This window comes from Aptenodytes patagonicus, chromosome 7, assembly GCF_965638725.1.
Source record: "Aptenodytes patagonicus chromosome 7, bAptPat1.pri.cur, whole genome shotgun sequence".
In the NCBI taxonomy this organism is placed as follows: Eukaryota; Metazoa; Chordata; class Aves; order Sphenisciformes; family Spheniscidae; genus Aptenodytes; species Aptenodytes patagonicus.
In genome coordinates this window covers 34,200,705-34,216,875 of record NC_134955.1, presented here as the reverse complement: position 1 = coordinate 34,216,875, position 16,171 = coordinate 34,200,705, and the positions used below count along the sequence as shown (strand labels likewise).

The following is a 16,171-nucleotide window of genomic DNA, read 5'->3' as shown; positions in this document are numbered from 1 at the left end:
AACAGCATGTTTCTTTTCTGTCTTCTCACAGAAGTGGAAGATGAAAGGCAGTTTCATTCAACACTTTGTTAGCGGTCTCTGCCTGGAAAACCAGACTGGGAGAGTGGTGACCAACCCTTGCCAAGCAGATGTACCTGGCCAACAGTGGGAGCTGCTACAAGCAACATGATGGTAGCACAGAGATCTCCTTGTTTCTTTGTGCATGAGACTTTGGGAACAGAGGGGGATCGGGAAGGGAGGAATGGTTTTGTATGTCTGACCCTAAATGTTTTCATTGTGCCCATCTGCAAGCCACCATTTCAGCTGAGCACTTGGTGTTTTTGAGCTTTTCAGAGAAGAAGCTGGGGGTGAGAGAGGGATGAGGAGACTTGTTGAAATCTTCCCATCTGTTGTCTTAAGTTCTTCTTTGTAGCTGAAGTCCATGCACAGCTGCACCCAGAGAGGGGGGAGGACCCAGCCCAATACTCGGAGTGACTAGAGCTGCCTTGCAGCTCTCCCCATCCGTTCCTTTCTCTGCATCCAGAGTCCACGACCTTCAGTCCAACAGCTTAAATGATGCTTATACAAACATTGGTAGCTCTTTGCCTTCCCTGGCTTTTCGCTCTAACATCGTGCATCATTTATGCATGTGTGTCTCTTAGTGAGGACTGGCCAGAAAAAGAGTCATCATGATGAGTGGAGGGGCTGGGAAGGAACTAGCAGACCCTGGGGGCAGGTTTTTAACCTCTTTGTGGTGGGCCTGGTCCTTCCTCTGCCCACAGTAGCTGCCCTACAGCCAAATGGGCTGAGGCTGGGAAATGAGGCACAATGCTGACAAGAGAGCTAGGAAAGGGACAATATCTGTTTTAGCAGCATAACCAGGGATTGTTTTGGGGACTATTCCCTGTTGAATTCTTGCTTCAAGTTTTTTACGGGTGGAAGGCCAGCCCTACCTCCATGAGTGATCCAAGCCCACAGGCAGCCCAGCTGGACCTGGGCTCAGGGTACCATACTCCTGTGGAGCTGGTCAGAGACAGGTGCCGACACTTTGGGATGCCGGGGAAGCTGGGACCATTCTCTGGCTGCTCTTCCTGGTGCCATCAGACACTGCCTGCTGCACCCCACATCGAAGGTGATGCACAGAGCTATGTGGGCAGCACACACTGACAGTGCCACTGCACTTGGTTTAGGCCTGTGGCAGGAGCCCACGCAGTATCCCGCTGCGAGAGGCAGAAGGGGACAGCCCCTAGGTCATCGCAGGCTTCCTGCTGCTGGCTGGGCAGGAGCACAGCCCTCTCGTTGGCTCTGCAGCTCTGCGTGGCCCTTGTGAACACAGCCTGGCATGACAAGCCATCGCTTTGTCTAGTAGCTTTTCCCCCTCTCTCTCAGAAAGAGGAGGTGAAAAGGCCTGGGGCTGCTCCACTGGCGACACCCAGCTCTCCTCCCAGTGGGCATCTTGGGGAGGTTTGTTGGTGAAGCTGAAACTGCCCCCTGCACAAATGCTGCCACAGTACAGGCCTGCCCTGAGAGATCTCTCCTTTGTGTTCTGGAAATACCGAAGACAACTGGTGTCTCTAGCTAGCATCCCAGTCCTGCTCCCAGTTACCAGTCAGCGGTAGCTGAGTGTGGGTTTTCAGACCTGCAAGGAGAAGCTTACCTATTCAAATAAAAAAAAAATTCCCACAACGTTACCTTTTCCTACTAGATCTGTTAAACTTTCCTCTTGGAGCTAGGTTTTGTAAACCAACCCTCCTCTCCAAGAGCCTGGCAGAGGAACCAGATGGTGGGGCCACCTTCAGTAGGTAATTGCTTGCATGGATCCTTTCTGATCTGGTGTAAAAGAAACAGGATGTTCACTTGGATTCTGAACAGCTGGCTGCTTTTGATCATGCTTGAGTCCCTTTTTAATTCTTTCTCCTACCTTGGTATTAGCCCAAACAGTTGACAAAAGAACAGATACTGTTCTTCATACGTTGCATGTGCTCAAAAGTGCTTGTGTGAGAACTGGACAATTTGTTTTCTGTTCTCAGTTCTTTTATTTAAAAAAATAAATCAGCCAGGTGGCAGGAGCTCTTTTCCTGTTTCCCCCTTCACTTTGACATCAGCTCACCATCTCAACACTGATTAACCAGATGAATGACCTGCCTGCACTGTGAAAACTCAGGAGGCATTTCCCTTTGGTCCCAAGCTTACAGCACGGTGCAGCCACACTTTTGTGTGGGAGTGGGGGCATTGACTCTGCAGAGGTTTCTCTTTCCCTGTATAGAGATGCTTTGGGCCTGAACCACTGAGGCCAGGAAAGAGAAGGAAAGAAAATAGCCTAGGAACAGAAAGAGGGCGGGGCAGGCGGACGTGTCACGGGAAAGAGATACCGTCCTACTAGCAATTGCTTTTTTAAACAAGAATATGCAGGAGATGCTACTTCCAGAACAGCATCATTAGGAACAGTCAAGGTCTCGCATACATGGCTTGAAAAAAGTTGTTGCAAAGACGGACAAAAGGCCATTGAGCTGATACTGTACATAAGCTCTGTATACAATGAAGTGCTAAAGGATTATGTATTTTCATCAAAATGCATCCTATGTGGACCATCTGAGCTTCCCCCATGTCACTCTCCAGCAGCTTAAGGGTTACAGCTAACAGCATGTTCACTCCTCCACCAGGTGCTGCTTCCTTCCTTCTTGCTCCCACTGTGTGCGTGCAGCTTTCTTGCAGTTCCTTCTTCATAACTGTACTGGGACTAGGACCCAGCTCCTCTACAATTCTCCTGACTGCTGCAGAACACAGGAGCCCTGCTTATAAACCGTCTCCAAGCTTTGGGCCAGCCTTGGTTCAAAGGGCTCTTGTCAGCATGCTGGCTACTGCCCTTGACTTTATGCTTGGCTCCAATCTTGGAGGTTAGTGACCGCTCCTGGAGCAGAGGTGCCTGGACTAGCTGTGCTGATTTGTGCCTCTCTTCCTACTGCTCACCACCTGGCAGAGTGTGAGCTGGCATCCATTTGGGGCTGTGAGCTGGGGCAGCTGAAGATTGGATACTCTCCTTCTTCAGGTGCCCTGGCCTGGGGGAGAAAAGGGAAAAAAGGTGGGCATATGCTAGATGTCAATAACTTAAATTACCCCTGGAGTTAGGGGCTACCAGAGCCCTAACTCTACCTGGTTTTGGACATGTTCTCCTGAGGTCACCTGCTTACTCTGCTGTCAGCTAAAGCACTGCTCACTGGACCTTCCCTTAGGCCCAGTGCAAACCTCCCCCCACGTTATCTTCTGGAAGCCATTGGTTTCCAATGGATTTTAGCAATTACTGAGAAGGAGGTGCATTACAAAAGGCTGCTTTCAAGTGTGGGCAAACTAAACTTCTCCTCAGAATAAACAACATCTTGTCCAAACTCATTATTAGCATACTTTCCATTTCCCTTGCACTGAAGGGAAGGAGGAACGATGTTATCTGTGCTGTTTTCCCCAAGGTCCACACAATGCCATGTTTTGGAACAGGAGTCTGGTGGGGTTTTTGAAAGCAAACTGACAGCCCTCAAATTTGGCCCAGTGATTTGTTTCTTTAACAGTCAGAACAAGCAGCTGCTCGCCCTTGTTTTCCTGTTTACTTTAAACAGCCCCCTAGACTGTCAAGACAGAGCATTTGCATTGGTAATACATTTTTAAAAAGCTGTTTTTGTATCAGATCATCCAGTGTAATTTCGTGTGCTGTGAACCAATGGGGGTTTATTTAAGAGGAGCTGAAACTACTGTTGTACAGAAATCAATTTCAAAAAGTTTATTTTCCCCACTCACTTGTAAGTTACACTTTGCCAGATGTAATTTATGTGGAGCCCAGATTTGTTTTCCCTTTTCTTGAAGAAAGCATGTGCCAGAATCTGTTTAATGCCTGGAATAAAATCCACTTTGAAACAAGTGTTTCAGCCTGTTCTTATTCCCTTTTTCTTCCGATGGGAAAAGAGCCTCCATCCTTTCTTGCCTGGTCCCTGCCTCTGTCTCTCCCTGGGTTTGTCTCCCCAGACATACATAGCCCATGGGTTCCTGGGTTGCTTCTAGAGGGATACCGCAGGAGCTGGCAGAGAGATTCCTAGGGTATCTCTACAATGGCATATCAGTTTAAAACCACTGAAGAAGCCCTCCTCAGCTGGCTAGGCAGGAAAGTATCCTTTCTGGCAAAAGTTAAGAGCGGTTAATGGACTGGCGTTTACATGCTGAAAGAAATAGCTGGGGGTGGGGGGAATTAGTTCTTCCTATAACTCCCTCCTTGATCTTTTCCTCAGGCTATCGGCCCGCCTATTCCTTACTGAGCCTCCCAAAGGTCTTTATTCTGCCTCTAGCTTGAGGGCAGGGAAGCATCACCACCCACCCATGCCTCCTAGCAGGTGCATTGCTGAGCCTCAAATACTGTGACTCCCTAAGTAGGCTGGTAAGCTTTCCTAATCTCACCTTATAAAAAAAAAAGCCCAGTCAGCAATATCAATTTGGAGGCTTTAGAGTTTAAAATCAGGGCTTAACTGCCTGCTAGTTCACCCACAGAAGCTTTTTCAAACCAGGATCAGCTGGGTCTGCTTCTATGGAAAGCAGCTGTGCCTGAGTATCTGTCTAGGGAAGGACGGTGAAGGTGTGCTGGAAGTCAGCTGGTGTGGGGGAAACCAGTGCTTCCCTATGCTGCCTGGTCATGTATCCGGTGTTTGAGTGCTGCGGGAACTCATAAAAAGGAAAAGAGTTGGGGCTTCCTCTCTTAGTGCTGCTTCTGTAGCAGGACATCAGTCGGGCTGTGTCCCTGGAGTCCTGCCATGCACACCCTGAGTGATGACCACTGTAGTGCCCTAGAAACCAGGAGATTCTCAGGCTGTAATGATGGCTGGGAAGACTTTAATTAGTCCTGTCTAGGAAAATGAAATATTGATCTTCTGAAGAGCCAAATTGGAAGCGGGGGGGGGGGGGGGGGGGGGAGAAATGAGTGAGGGATGGGTTCCCCTCTGAGGAGGATAGGGTCAGACATGCAGTGGTCTGGCACATAAATGAGGTAGAGAAGAGTTTGGAGTAGAAAGAGTTGCATCAAAGGGGACTAGAACCACGTGTGGGGAAAATTACAGGGGAGAAATTTCTTTGCAGGAGGTTAAAAACAGAAGCACTACACCCACAGCAGTCACACAGTTGGGTCAAATTCAGTAAATGCTTTGTCTCAAAAGCATTGTGTTGTTTGGATTTGTTGTGGTTTTTTTTTAAAATACTCTAATAGTTCATTTTAGCACTCACAAAGCAGATTATTTTCTTAGAAACAGAGATGTTCTCCAGGCTACATTCAGTAAGAAAGTTAGGTGCCAGGAGATCTCCTTTTTCGGCAGGCTATTAAAAGGGACTTGCTTGATACAAAGACCTTACATAAGTGTCTTCTCATTCCCCAAACCCTCTGCTGTTGGGCTGCAGGGGGTGCTGCAGTGGGTGTCTCTGTCTCTCTAATCAGACCTCTTCAGCATTTTAGAAGTACACACGAATTGCAGAAGCATCTGGAAACCTGACTGCTGCTCTTGGCAAGCATCCTAATACACTTCTTGCATCATTTCTCTTTCGTCTTGTACTGCTTGGCCAACACAGCTGAAGAGCTCCTGTATCCCTTCCTCTTAGGGAGCCTAAGATTCATTCCTTTGTTGTGACTTGTGAGCATTTTAAATGGAAGCAAAGAAGCCCCAGAGAACTGCAAATGTTGAAATTAGATGTTTAGATCTACCTGAAACAAAACTTGTTTTCAGTGTGTTTGTTTTGCTGCCATGGTAGCAAAAAAATCAGCAGTGCACTGCCCCATGAAAATAAACGGGGTGTTTGCAGCGTGCTGGGCTTCGGCTCTGCTTCTCCAGTGGAGAACTCTGTGCCCACGTGTGGACAGGAGGCATTGCCCCTCCGCCACTCTTCCCACTTGTGTGCAAGGTAGCGGGGCTGTCATCCACATTTCTAGGGCTTTGTTTTTGTAAGGTGTTTTGCAAACACCTGTGATACAGTCCAGAGCTGCGTGGAAAGTGTTTCTGTGCTGCAGCGTGTTGCAAAGGTGCCGCTGGGCGATGGGAGGCTGGGTACGGGAGGGAACTGAACAACCTTTGTCTTTTCTGACTGATATGCATCTGTTTGAGAAATGCTGCTTGAATCTCACCTGTGACTGCCCGGTGATTAAAAACAGGCCAGAACAAGGTGATATTTCTGTGCTGGAAATGCCACTGGGTAAGTGTTCAGACCTGCCTGTCTTTGAGTCAGGGACATCCCATCCGAATGGAAATAGCGGCTTCTGCTTGACATATCAATGAAACTTGTGCTTTACAGATCTGAGTCATTAAAATAAATCCAGCTTCATTTGTACTGCATGGTGCAAAAAGAAGAATGAGAGAAAAGATAACAAAATAATCCACTTGGGACAAAATTGTGTTTTAATGTGATTTTGGTGGAAACCAGCTTCTCTGGTTTTGATTTCCATGGAAACTAGTACAGCAACGCTGCTTACCACTGCCTGCAGCGGGGCTGAGCCTGGCAGTAACAACAGTAGCAGTGCGCTGGGTGATGAGCTGGCCAGTGCCTAGGGGGATGCTCAAATTCATGAGCATGAAATGAACAAAATGGGATCACTGACCCAAAAAGCCACCCGTGGGTCTCTCCGCACCTCCTGATCTGTCTCAGCTTTCTTTTCCCAAGGGCTCTTCTCCCTGAATTTTGTGGTCAGAGCCCAGGCGTGCTTTGCCTTCTCCCTGTCTTGGTCTCAGTTGATGTGTGGATCTCAGTATCGCCTTCTCTGTAGCAGCCTGAGCTCCCTGGAAGCGTGGTGCCTGTTGGCTCCTAGGGTGGTTGTGAGCTCACAGGCTTCACCCCAGCTCTTGAAATCCCTCTTCACCTCACACGCTGGCATGTCATATCACTGCCCCGTGGGGCTGCCATGGGGTCTCCTCATTGTTATTTAGTTTTAACCTGTAGACGTGCTGCTGTCTGCTATTGGCTTCCTTTCAGCAGCTGGATGACCAGAACTGGCCCTGCAGTATAGCTGCGTTTTGGAAGTGACCACAAAGGTTTCAAAGAAGTGGGGCAGCTGCATACAAAGTAGAGAAAACAGCTTATTTGAAGAGGTGACATCTTTTTATGTTCCACCAGAGTTCGTGTGAATTTCTTTACCCACCAAAACACCTTGTTCCCCCGTCCTCCCAACATATAATGAGGGCAAACTGGAAATCATGTCAATGCTGGTGTATTTTGAAGGCAATGGTTTGAATTTTGCCCTTGCTAAAAAGAAGCAGTGTTGTTCCCAGTGTTCTGGCAAGCAGAAAAGCAGTGGAAGGGGAAGTGCTGAAATAGGTATGAGGGCACTCAAATGTGGCCATAGTTTCCAGAGTAGAAAAAATGGGAAGATGGCTGATGAGTGCCTTTGAGCCCGATCAGTAGTAGAGAAACAGGGTAAAGAAGAAAGGGGTGTGAAAGGAGCAGGAGTCTTCCTGTGATGGCTGGGGCTGTTTCTAGGACAAGAAGACTGTGGGTCAGGCTCTGAGGACAACGTAGACCTGTCTCTTGTTTCTAATCCCTGCTGCCCGCAGCCCTTCTGCAAGCTGTTCCCCTTCTGTTTCAGGGGACAGCTTGGCCTGTGCCGGGCAGCCGGCAGGACTTGGAAGAACGGTGCTCAGGCTGTGACTTTCAAGCCTGGCTTCCACTGGAGGGACGTTACGCAGCCAGCAGCAGGGCTGCACTGGTATGAGGGTGCACTTGCCAGAACACTGGTATGTAGCTCAGGCTGCAGCAGAAAGTGGGGCACCGGGGTAAACTGAGGCTGATGTCCCAGCCCAGCTGTTGGACCCAGTTGAAGCCCCACCTGCTTCTGTCCTCGGGTCTCTCTGAAACATGTCTCCTGAGTCTTGTTTCTCAGGATGTCAGTGAGGATCAGACAGTCCAAGGCTGGCCAGGCCTGAACTAGAAGATCTTTTCCACCCCTCATCCCAGTGATTCCTTCCCTTTTGAAATAAACACAAGAGCCACCAGTGCTACAGATGGAAATTCCGTGGAGAACACGTAACGGGGACAGTTAATTCTGAGTTTTGCCTCATCTTACCAAGGGACAGAGCAAAAAGGATGTGTTCTGCTGTCAGCTGTGATCCTCAGTGACTGCAGACCAGTCACATCACCTCCCAGTACTCCCTTCCATTCTCTGAACTGGGAATGGTTCCATGTGGCTGCCACGTGAAGTGAGGTTTAATTCAGCCACCTTAGAAAAGCACTTTCTCCGTGGCAAAGAGGAACCATTTTTGTTATGATGTTTCCTAATCAATCTTCTCCTGCAAGTTGTTTAATTCTTTGTTGAGTTTTTTCTTTGCTTGGTCAATCTCCGAGTTTGCTGTGCTTGCAGTGCAGCATGAGAAGAGCAAGCCCTCCCTCAGGCACCGGGCTCAGCGAGTAGTCACAACGCAGCCGGTGCTGCCTGGAGCTCAGGGTGGGCTGCACAGCCTGCCTGAGCCACCGTGCCAGTGCTGGGGCAGTTTGCCCGTGCTGATCCCCTTGCTCTGCTGACCACAGCAGCGACTACCCTGCAGCTGGTGTGTGCGCCTACACGTCCTACCTTGCCTTCCCAGCAAGGCAGGAAAACAAGGGTGAAATTCTTGCTCTATTTAGTCTCTGTGTGTTTTGCCATCATCTTCACTTACATCTCCTTTCCTCCTTTCTGGTCTTAAAACAGACTTTATGGGTGAGGAGATGGAACAGAGAAACATTTTTCTTAGCAGAAATTCATGGTGGGCTTTCTCCTCACTGCTGCATTTTTTCTTCTCTTTTTGCAGGGTTGGGGGGTGTGTGTGTTCATTAGTGCATACACTTGTCAGATTTGGGAAACAGACTCAGTCTAAATCATTGTTCCTGCTTGGATTAAATTTCTGATTGTGCATTTTAATACTGTTGGCTTTAAGAAACGCGAGTGGCTGGGAGAATGCTGCTGGTCCACAGTCGCTGGCTTTGTGGCAGAAGCAGCAGTAGAGAGCTGGCCCATGGCAGGTGAGCCTGAGGGCTGGGGGGAGCTCGGTGGTTACCCTGCTTGGTTTTTCTTCAGCAACAGACATAGGCAAACCAGTAATATAACATTTAAATCTTGAAATGGCTACAAGGCAGGAGAGAAATACAGGTAATGCTTGCAGCGGGTCTGCCTTCTGTACTGGCACTGCTCAGGGGATGCTCGGTACAGATCCTCCCTCGGTGTCCAGCATCACCTCTCTTCCCCTTTGAAACACCCTACCTATCTCAGGTTGTTCGTCTGCAGTACTGCTCAATACACTGATACTTCTCCCCATTAAAATCAGCTTAATGACAGCTGCTGTGTAGACGAAGGCTTGACTATGTAAGCTTTATAATATCATCTGGACTGCCTCTGCTGCTGAACATGCTGCAGGGCAGGAAGCATGTAAATGGTGTTTCAGCAACTCGGGCATGGAGGGTTTTTGAGGCAGAAGTCGTTTTTTCTAGGTCATTTCTCAGATTTTTGAGGAAAAGTAGCAAATTGTAGCAGAGACTTGATTCCAAATTGCTGGATTTGCTCAGCCAGGTGTATTACGCTTGCAGGCTGCTTTGTCCTTTTGGCCAGCCATGAATAGTTTTAAACCATCCCCTAGACCAGGCTTACTGGCACAGGCTAGCACAGTGCAGCCTGACTGTGGGCTGAGATACTCAGCTGCCACAGGAGAGTTCAGTCCCTCGCTGAGCAATTGCTCTTACCTCCTGCCATATCTGGGATTTTCATGGGAGCCTTCACCTCCAAGAGTTTTGTTTAGCCTAAATCACTCAGCCTGTGAGAGCTGATGATGCTGCAGCTGTAAATATCTGCTGATGAAAACGGGCATTAAAAATGCAACAGATGTAGCCAAGTCTAAAAGCATACCAAAGGGTCTTATGCTTGGGGTTAAATTACAGAGTGCGAATGTTCAGGCTGGTTCTTTCACTCAAGCTCCTTTCAAGGCTTCAGTGCAGCATGTTTAATCTTCTGTATTTTAACTCTCTTAAACGCTATTGTGTGAGACTTGTGTGCATTTTTTTAACTAGAGGCTGCACATTATAATGCTGGTGACAAGAACAAGCAAATGATGTCAGAGTCCTTCTAATTATCCCAAGCTGAAGTGTCACCTCTGCTTTCTGTCTGAGTAGATGAAAGCAATGTTCAAAGAGACCCACTTAATACCGGAGCATTTTTCAAGGCAATCAGCTGCTCCGAGCTCTTTTTCCCCTAAGCAATCTAAATGCTAAATAGATCTTTAAAATAATTACCATATCTAAGATGAGGAGCCATTTTTCCCTGCAAACACCTGATGCTCATTAGCAATATTTAACATGTCACACATCACCTCTGTTTACTTTAAACTTTTTTGGCAGGAGTTTATCAGGTGCCTGCAAGTGCTGAGCCTGTGCTGAAGAGCTTGGGGAAGCCTCCTGAGCACAAATCCTTTGTCCTGAGAGAGAAGGGGTCTGGATTTCTGCAAAACTCTTCCCTTTTTTCTTCCCTCCCAGCTTCATTTTGATCTTATTAAAAATAAATAGTGCCAGTGAACAACACCAAACCTGGCACCAGCCTAAGCTGAGTCCCCAAATCAGAGATGAGCTTAGCACTGAATTTGTCAGGGGCAGGGTGCTGGAAAAGCTGTCTTTGCAGTTCCTCTTTCCCAGGTCAGAAGAGGACACAGCTGGGTCACTGGCGTCAGGACCAGCAGCTGCCAGCACGGACGTAGCCCCTTTGCCCAGGAACGCCTTTAGCACACACTGAACTATGAACCCCATGGGGCTGCCACAGCGCTGTTACAGTGGCTTTCCCACAGCAAGCGGAGCCTCCTGCTAGGGGAAATCCATCGGAGGGGTCTGCTCGCTGCATCTCATATGGCTGTCAGGAATCACTCCCACCCTTGTACCAATGCAATATGTTAATGAAGGAACAGACCCTCTGGGAAACTGGGGTTGCTCAAGGCGGAGTTGTTCTCAGCTCTGACTGCTAAAGCTGCTTTACTTTACACCTCGCATGATAATAAAGCTTAATTTGGACACAGGATGTATGATTCTAGCCTAGTGGTTCAAGAGCCTTCCATATCTGGAGCAAGGCTGGAGCCCGAGATTACTTCAGGAATTACTTTGCATTTTTATTCTGTAACCATTTGATTTCAAGTTCATAAACAGCCTTTGGAGCAGTGCCTGGAATGCAGGACATTCCTGCCATGCAAATGCCCCAGCTGCTGCTAGAAAACTGTAATTGCTTTCCCTCTGATGCAGGTCATCTTCAGATACTCCATACCAAAAAAGCCTCACCATAAGACATTCAGTGTTTTGCCCTCTAATCCCTCCTGCCAGCCCCAGAAAAGCCTATACAGCTTGGTGAAACAGAGAAAGCAGTGACTGTTCTTTTATTTTTGTGTTTATTCGCAATGGCTGTGCTCTGGGAAGGCTTACCAAATCAAGGGAAATGGAGGAACACCTTGTTTATGAGTTCCCTTAGCACTTACTCACAGAGATGGTCTGAACACAGCTGAGGCTAAAGCACTTCTGGGTAGGTGTTGGAGCAGATCCTAAATTGTGAAGACTGAGATGTACATGCTTGAGGTGAATCCAGCTTTGGACAACAGCTGAAGAGAGGCTTTTTGGATTCCAGTGTGAGATCTAACAATTCAAATCCCACCTACACCCTTTGGATCTGGGCTTCTGGACACCACACATCATCTGGGGTACAGCCTGGAAAAGAGTCTGAAATCATTTGACTTTGAGCCCTATATTTTGGCTAGGGTGCCAAACATCCCTCTTAATGCACACTTCTCAAAGTTCTTATTCAAATGTCTCATTTGAATAACGTGTGCTTCATTACCACAGGGGTTCTTTATCCTGTAATATACTGCAAACAAGGCTGAAGGTCTTGAGTTAGTGGAGTTCATGGGACCCTTTCATGGGTGTGCTGTGCGTGGTAATGCTATCATCTGTGACCTCTGTGAACTCAGAGCCTCCAGACACCATGTCCACCAGTAAAACAGATTAGAAAATCTCAAAGGGGTTTTTTGGTGTTGCTCAGAGGAGAAGCAAGCGCTGCTGTAGAAATTTCCTCTGAATTAGTAATAAAACCTGACCCAGAGGACTGTGCGCATGTGTGAGAAGGGTTATATTTGGGGGCTCTCCCTCATAACCCAAGGCCCCCACCAGATGATCTGTTCAATCATGTCTTAATCTGACCATAATCCCGGCAAGCTAATGAAAGGGAACTGGCAGGAAAGGCTCAGTGCCTGCTGTAGCGATGAGTGACCAAGCAGATCCTGAAAGCTGTAAAAGGTTTTAAGGGGATCAATATTCTCTGTGCTCTCATTTCTAATTGGGCTTTATTGCAGGGCTCTGATTCATGTAGTTCATTAAATGGACTCAGATGGAGTTTCTATAACTGAGTTTATACTCCTAGGGCATAGGATCAAAATAGCAGCAGCAAGCAATTGCCAAGGCCCCTGGAACTCATCTGGAGAAGTAATTGCAAGAGTGCTGAAGCATTAGACTTCAAAGAAACATGGATGTGGCTAAATCAGTATTATTAATTGCATTTAAGTTTACACAAAAAGTTATCATCTGCCATGTTAAGAGTCACTTGAAAAACCGCTCAGTGCCATGAAGTAGATATTTCGACTAGTTTGTAGTACCACTTGCATTCTGGGGCAAGTATTTTCTGGGTCTTCACAAAGCCCATGAGTAAACAGCTCCTAAACAGTAACTGTATTAGCTAGAGTTACATCATCTCCAGTTCTCTCATTCTCATGACACCATGCCCAAAACACCAAACTAGTGGAAACAATGAGGAAAATACACAATAGAGAAAGATGCTGCCTATTGCACCTCCTTATCTACCTTAGGTCTGCATAGACACTTTGAACTTCCCTGCAAAACATCTGTGGAATACATTAGTCAAGTAGGAAAAAAAACCCCCACCCAACAAAATACCCCCAACATAGAGTGTTTATGTGGATCTCATCAGATAAAAGTGCCACCTAGTCCATTAGTCTGTTTCTGTCAGCGACCCAAACCAAGTGTCTAGGGGGAAAATGTAAGAACAGGGCAATTGCATGGTGCTGCTCTCCCAAAACACTCTTGGGGCCCTCATTAACTTCTGATGCATCGACATTGTGAGCCAGGGATGGCATCCTTGCATTTAACAACCATTGAGGGATTTCTCTTTATGGGGCTCGTCTAAGGAAGTAGGAAGAGGGGGGTGTTTCAATTCTTAGAAGATCTTCTGCATTAACTAATTAGCACTACTTATTGCTAGTTAGGGTGAGTGTCAGCGTTTGATGGGAAGTAGGGCAAGACATATCAGTTAGGTCAATGCATGTGTGAGGGAGGAAAAGGGGGAATTGGACCAAGATGCTCAGCATGAAGCTGGCTCTGCTGGTATTGGGCTGGGACCTGCATTTTGCTGTTATATTACTCCAGGAGCTAGAAGGGAGCCTGGGCAAGTCACATGGGTAGTTTTTTCAATCTGAATTACACGTCGAACACCTTTGAGATTGGACCTCTGTTCTCCCTGCAACTAGATTTAAGTAATGTCTAACTTCTAATGACAGCATGCCTGGAGGTAGTCATGAATTTTCTACAGAAACAGTTTAAACGGAGAACTCAGGTTTATGGAGCTTAAAATATTTTATTTGAGGTGTCTTGGGGGGCAGGTTGATAAAAATTCTACTGGCTGCTGTTCCCCCGCAGGAGGAACCTGGGGCTCCAAATGAGATGCCCAGGCATCCTCCAGTTAGGGAGGATCAGGGCTGAGGAGTAAGACAGACAGAAGCCATCGTGCTGAGCACAGGGCTGCCTAGGTTATGCAATATGCTAACAAGATGATTAGTTAATTTTAAAATGGAGGGAGGTGCCTATTTTTCCTTGGGATTTTCAGAAGGGAAATACTTCCTGGAGCTATGGCTGACCTGATTTGGGTGCCTTTCTGCCAAGAAACAGAGCAACACAGTTTTGTGGTTAAAGTAGCCCCCGCTCTGCTCATTTCAGACAGGCTTCGAGTCCTCTGGAATATCCCAGGTGAGTGTCCTCAAGATCAACTGCTTGGTTATTCTCACATGTCTCTTTGTCAAGCTTTCTAGCTGAAGATGTTTCATTTTGTATGAATAATGAGTGCTTTTACTTGGAGATGATAGAGGGTGCACTGAGTGATCACCGAACAATTAAGTGCATTGTAAACACAAAAACAACACATGCAATTTTAGGAGGCATTAAATGATTCATTCTTGGTTAAGACTAAGGAGATATCATTACCACAGTATGAAAGATTGGTAAACTTCGTTTAGAGCTGCAGGTGCCCAGAATGATAACTACGTTCAATCGAAGACAAACTTAGGAAAAGATGCAGAAAACTGCTAGGATGAGCAGGAGACAAAGCAACTTGTTGTACAAGAAGCTACCAATCACAAGTTACTAACTTAGCAAAATTGGCATGGGGAATGATTGCTTTTCCTGGGAGATGAGGGGAGAGGTACTTGGAGAAAGAAGATAAAATGCTACTAGCACAAAGTGGATAGAAATTGAAATTAAACTCACTTGGCCCAGAATCTAGAAGGATACTACTGAGCTGAGAAGTGTGTTCTGGAACAGCATTACGAGCCAGGCAAGGAAAGCTGCATTGGTTTGGCACTGGCTAAACTTCTGGAGATGACGGGGATGGAGAACAAACAATTCTGGATTTGAGAAATGCACTTCTTCAAAGAGAAGACTTGAATGCTGACTCCGCTTGCTACGCTCTGGTTATGTCTCGGTGCTTCTGCTACATTCCAGTGTTACAGTGGAATAGATGTACAAGCTAAGAATTCCCTCAGAGATCAAGTTAATGTACTGAGATTTTTTTTTTTTCCTCCACCCCCCACTTCCTTCCTGAGAGTAGGCATAGCTAAAAATGAAATGTGGAACAAGGTTTATTTCTAGTCCTAGTAGCACTGACTTTCCTCTTCCCCCTGCAAGTACGTTACTGGATACTGCGTTAGGATGCCTTTGCCTCCCAATGAGATCAGCAGAGGGTGTTGGGGGGGTGTGTGGAGGCAGGGGCACAGGTGTGATTGATTTGCTTTTCTCTCCATTGTCATGCATGGCCTGTTTCTTACCTTCCCCTGGCATTTTGCAACGTCCTTGAGCTTTCCCTATCAGTACATCACACAATTCTGAGGCCTCTTATCTCTTATACAGGTGGTTTTTTTTAATTTGTTGAGGGCTGGAAAGGCTTGTGGGGTGTGCGAGTGTATGGCGAGGGGGGTGGGGGGGGTTGCATGAGTGGCAGGTCTGGTGACTCTCAGGACTAAAACTCTACAACAAGGCATTATTCTCAGTGTCCCATGTGAACCTTCATTCATTCAAAGAGAATTATCAGAACAAGATCAAACCTGACTGTTCTGCGCCCTGTCTTTGTCACTGGGGATTAGTTGTGGTTTTTGTAGCCCAGTGAATACTACCATTGTGTCATGCAAACCCACTCGCGAGTACTTGATAGCCTGCCGTTTGCAGCACTGTCCTAAGTGGCCTGGGGAACACCGAGTTCAAATGCCTGCATGAAATTGGTCAGAGTAGGAATTCAAAGCTTAGGTTTCCTATTTTAGGAATAGTGGACTCACTATTTCCAGTAGCGAGTCCAACAGAATGATGGATAATTTAGGTTGGAAGAAAGCTCCAGAAGTCATCTAGTCAAATCCTGCTCAGAGCAGGTCTAACCAGATCAGGCTGCTCAGTGCTGTGTCCAGTCAGGTCTTGAACATCTCCAGGGATGGATATTCCCCAACCTCTTGGGCAACAGGTTTGTGTTGGGAGTGTGTGAAACCCAATCCCCCAGGTAACTAAGAAGGTAATAGTTTAAACTTAGGAGCCTGTTTCCTGCACAGCCAATGGAGCGATGCAGAAGCTGTCTGAACAGGAATTAAATACGCTAGATGGAAGCACTGGTGCCTTAGAGATCTGGGCCATACAAGTGTCATATTTAGCCAGTGGTAGAGTCTAGAAATACAGCCTCTAAGTACGTAGCACAATTTTTTCCTCTTCTCCAGGTCTCATTGACTTACGTGGCACAAACGCAAGGCATGCAGCAGCTACACAGAGTTCCAGAAGCTGTGTGTATGTCACTGACAGCTGATGCTAAGATGACAGTGCACACTAACAGTCTTAGTTGGAAGGACTATGGGGACACTGCAGGGGTTGC

General features: G+C 47.0%; 1 protein-coding gene across 2 annotated transcripts in view; it reads left to right on the top strand.

Moving 5' to 3' along the window:
• GALNT16 (polypeptide N-acetylgalactosaminyltransferase 16) overlaps positions 1-3,889 on the top strand; it is an 81,284-nt gene extending 77,395 nt beyond the window's left edge. Inside the window, exons 15-16 of one of the 2 annotated variants that reach the window (XM_076344805.1) lie at positions 32-171; positions 2,643-3,889. In XM_076344805.1, the coding sequence (XP_076200920.1) occupies positions 32-169 (138 nt within the window). In that variant the 3' untranslated portion in view covers positions 170-171; positions 2,643-3,889. Of the gene's footprint in view, positions 1-31 lie in introns of both variants that reach the window. The other variant, XM_076344804.1, reaches the window with a different exon arrangement.
• Positions 3,890-16,171: the final 12,282 nt, after the last annotated feature.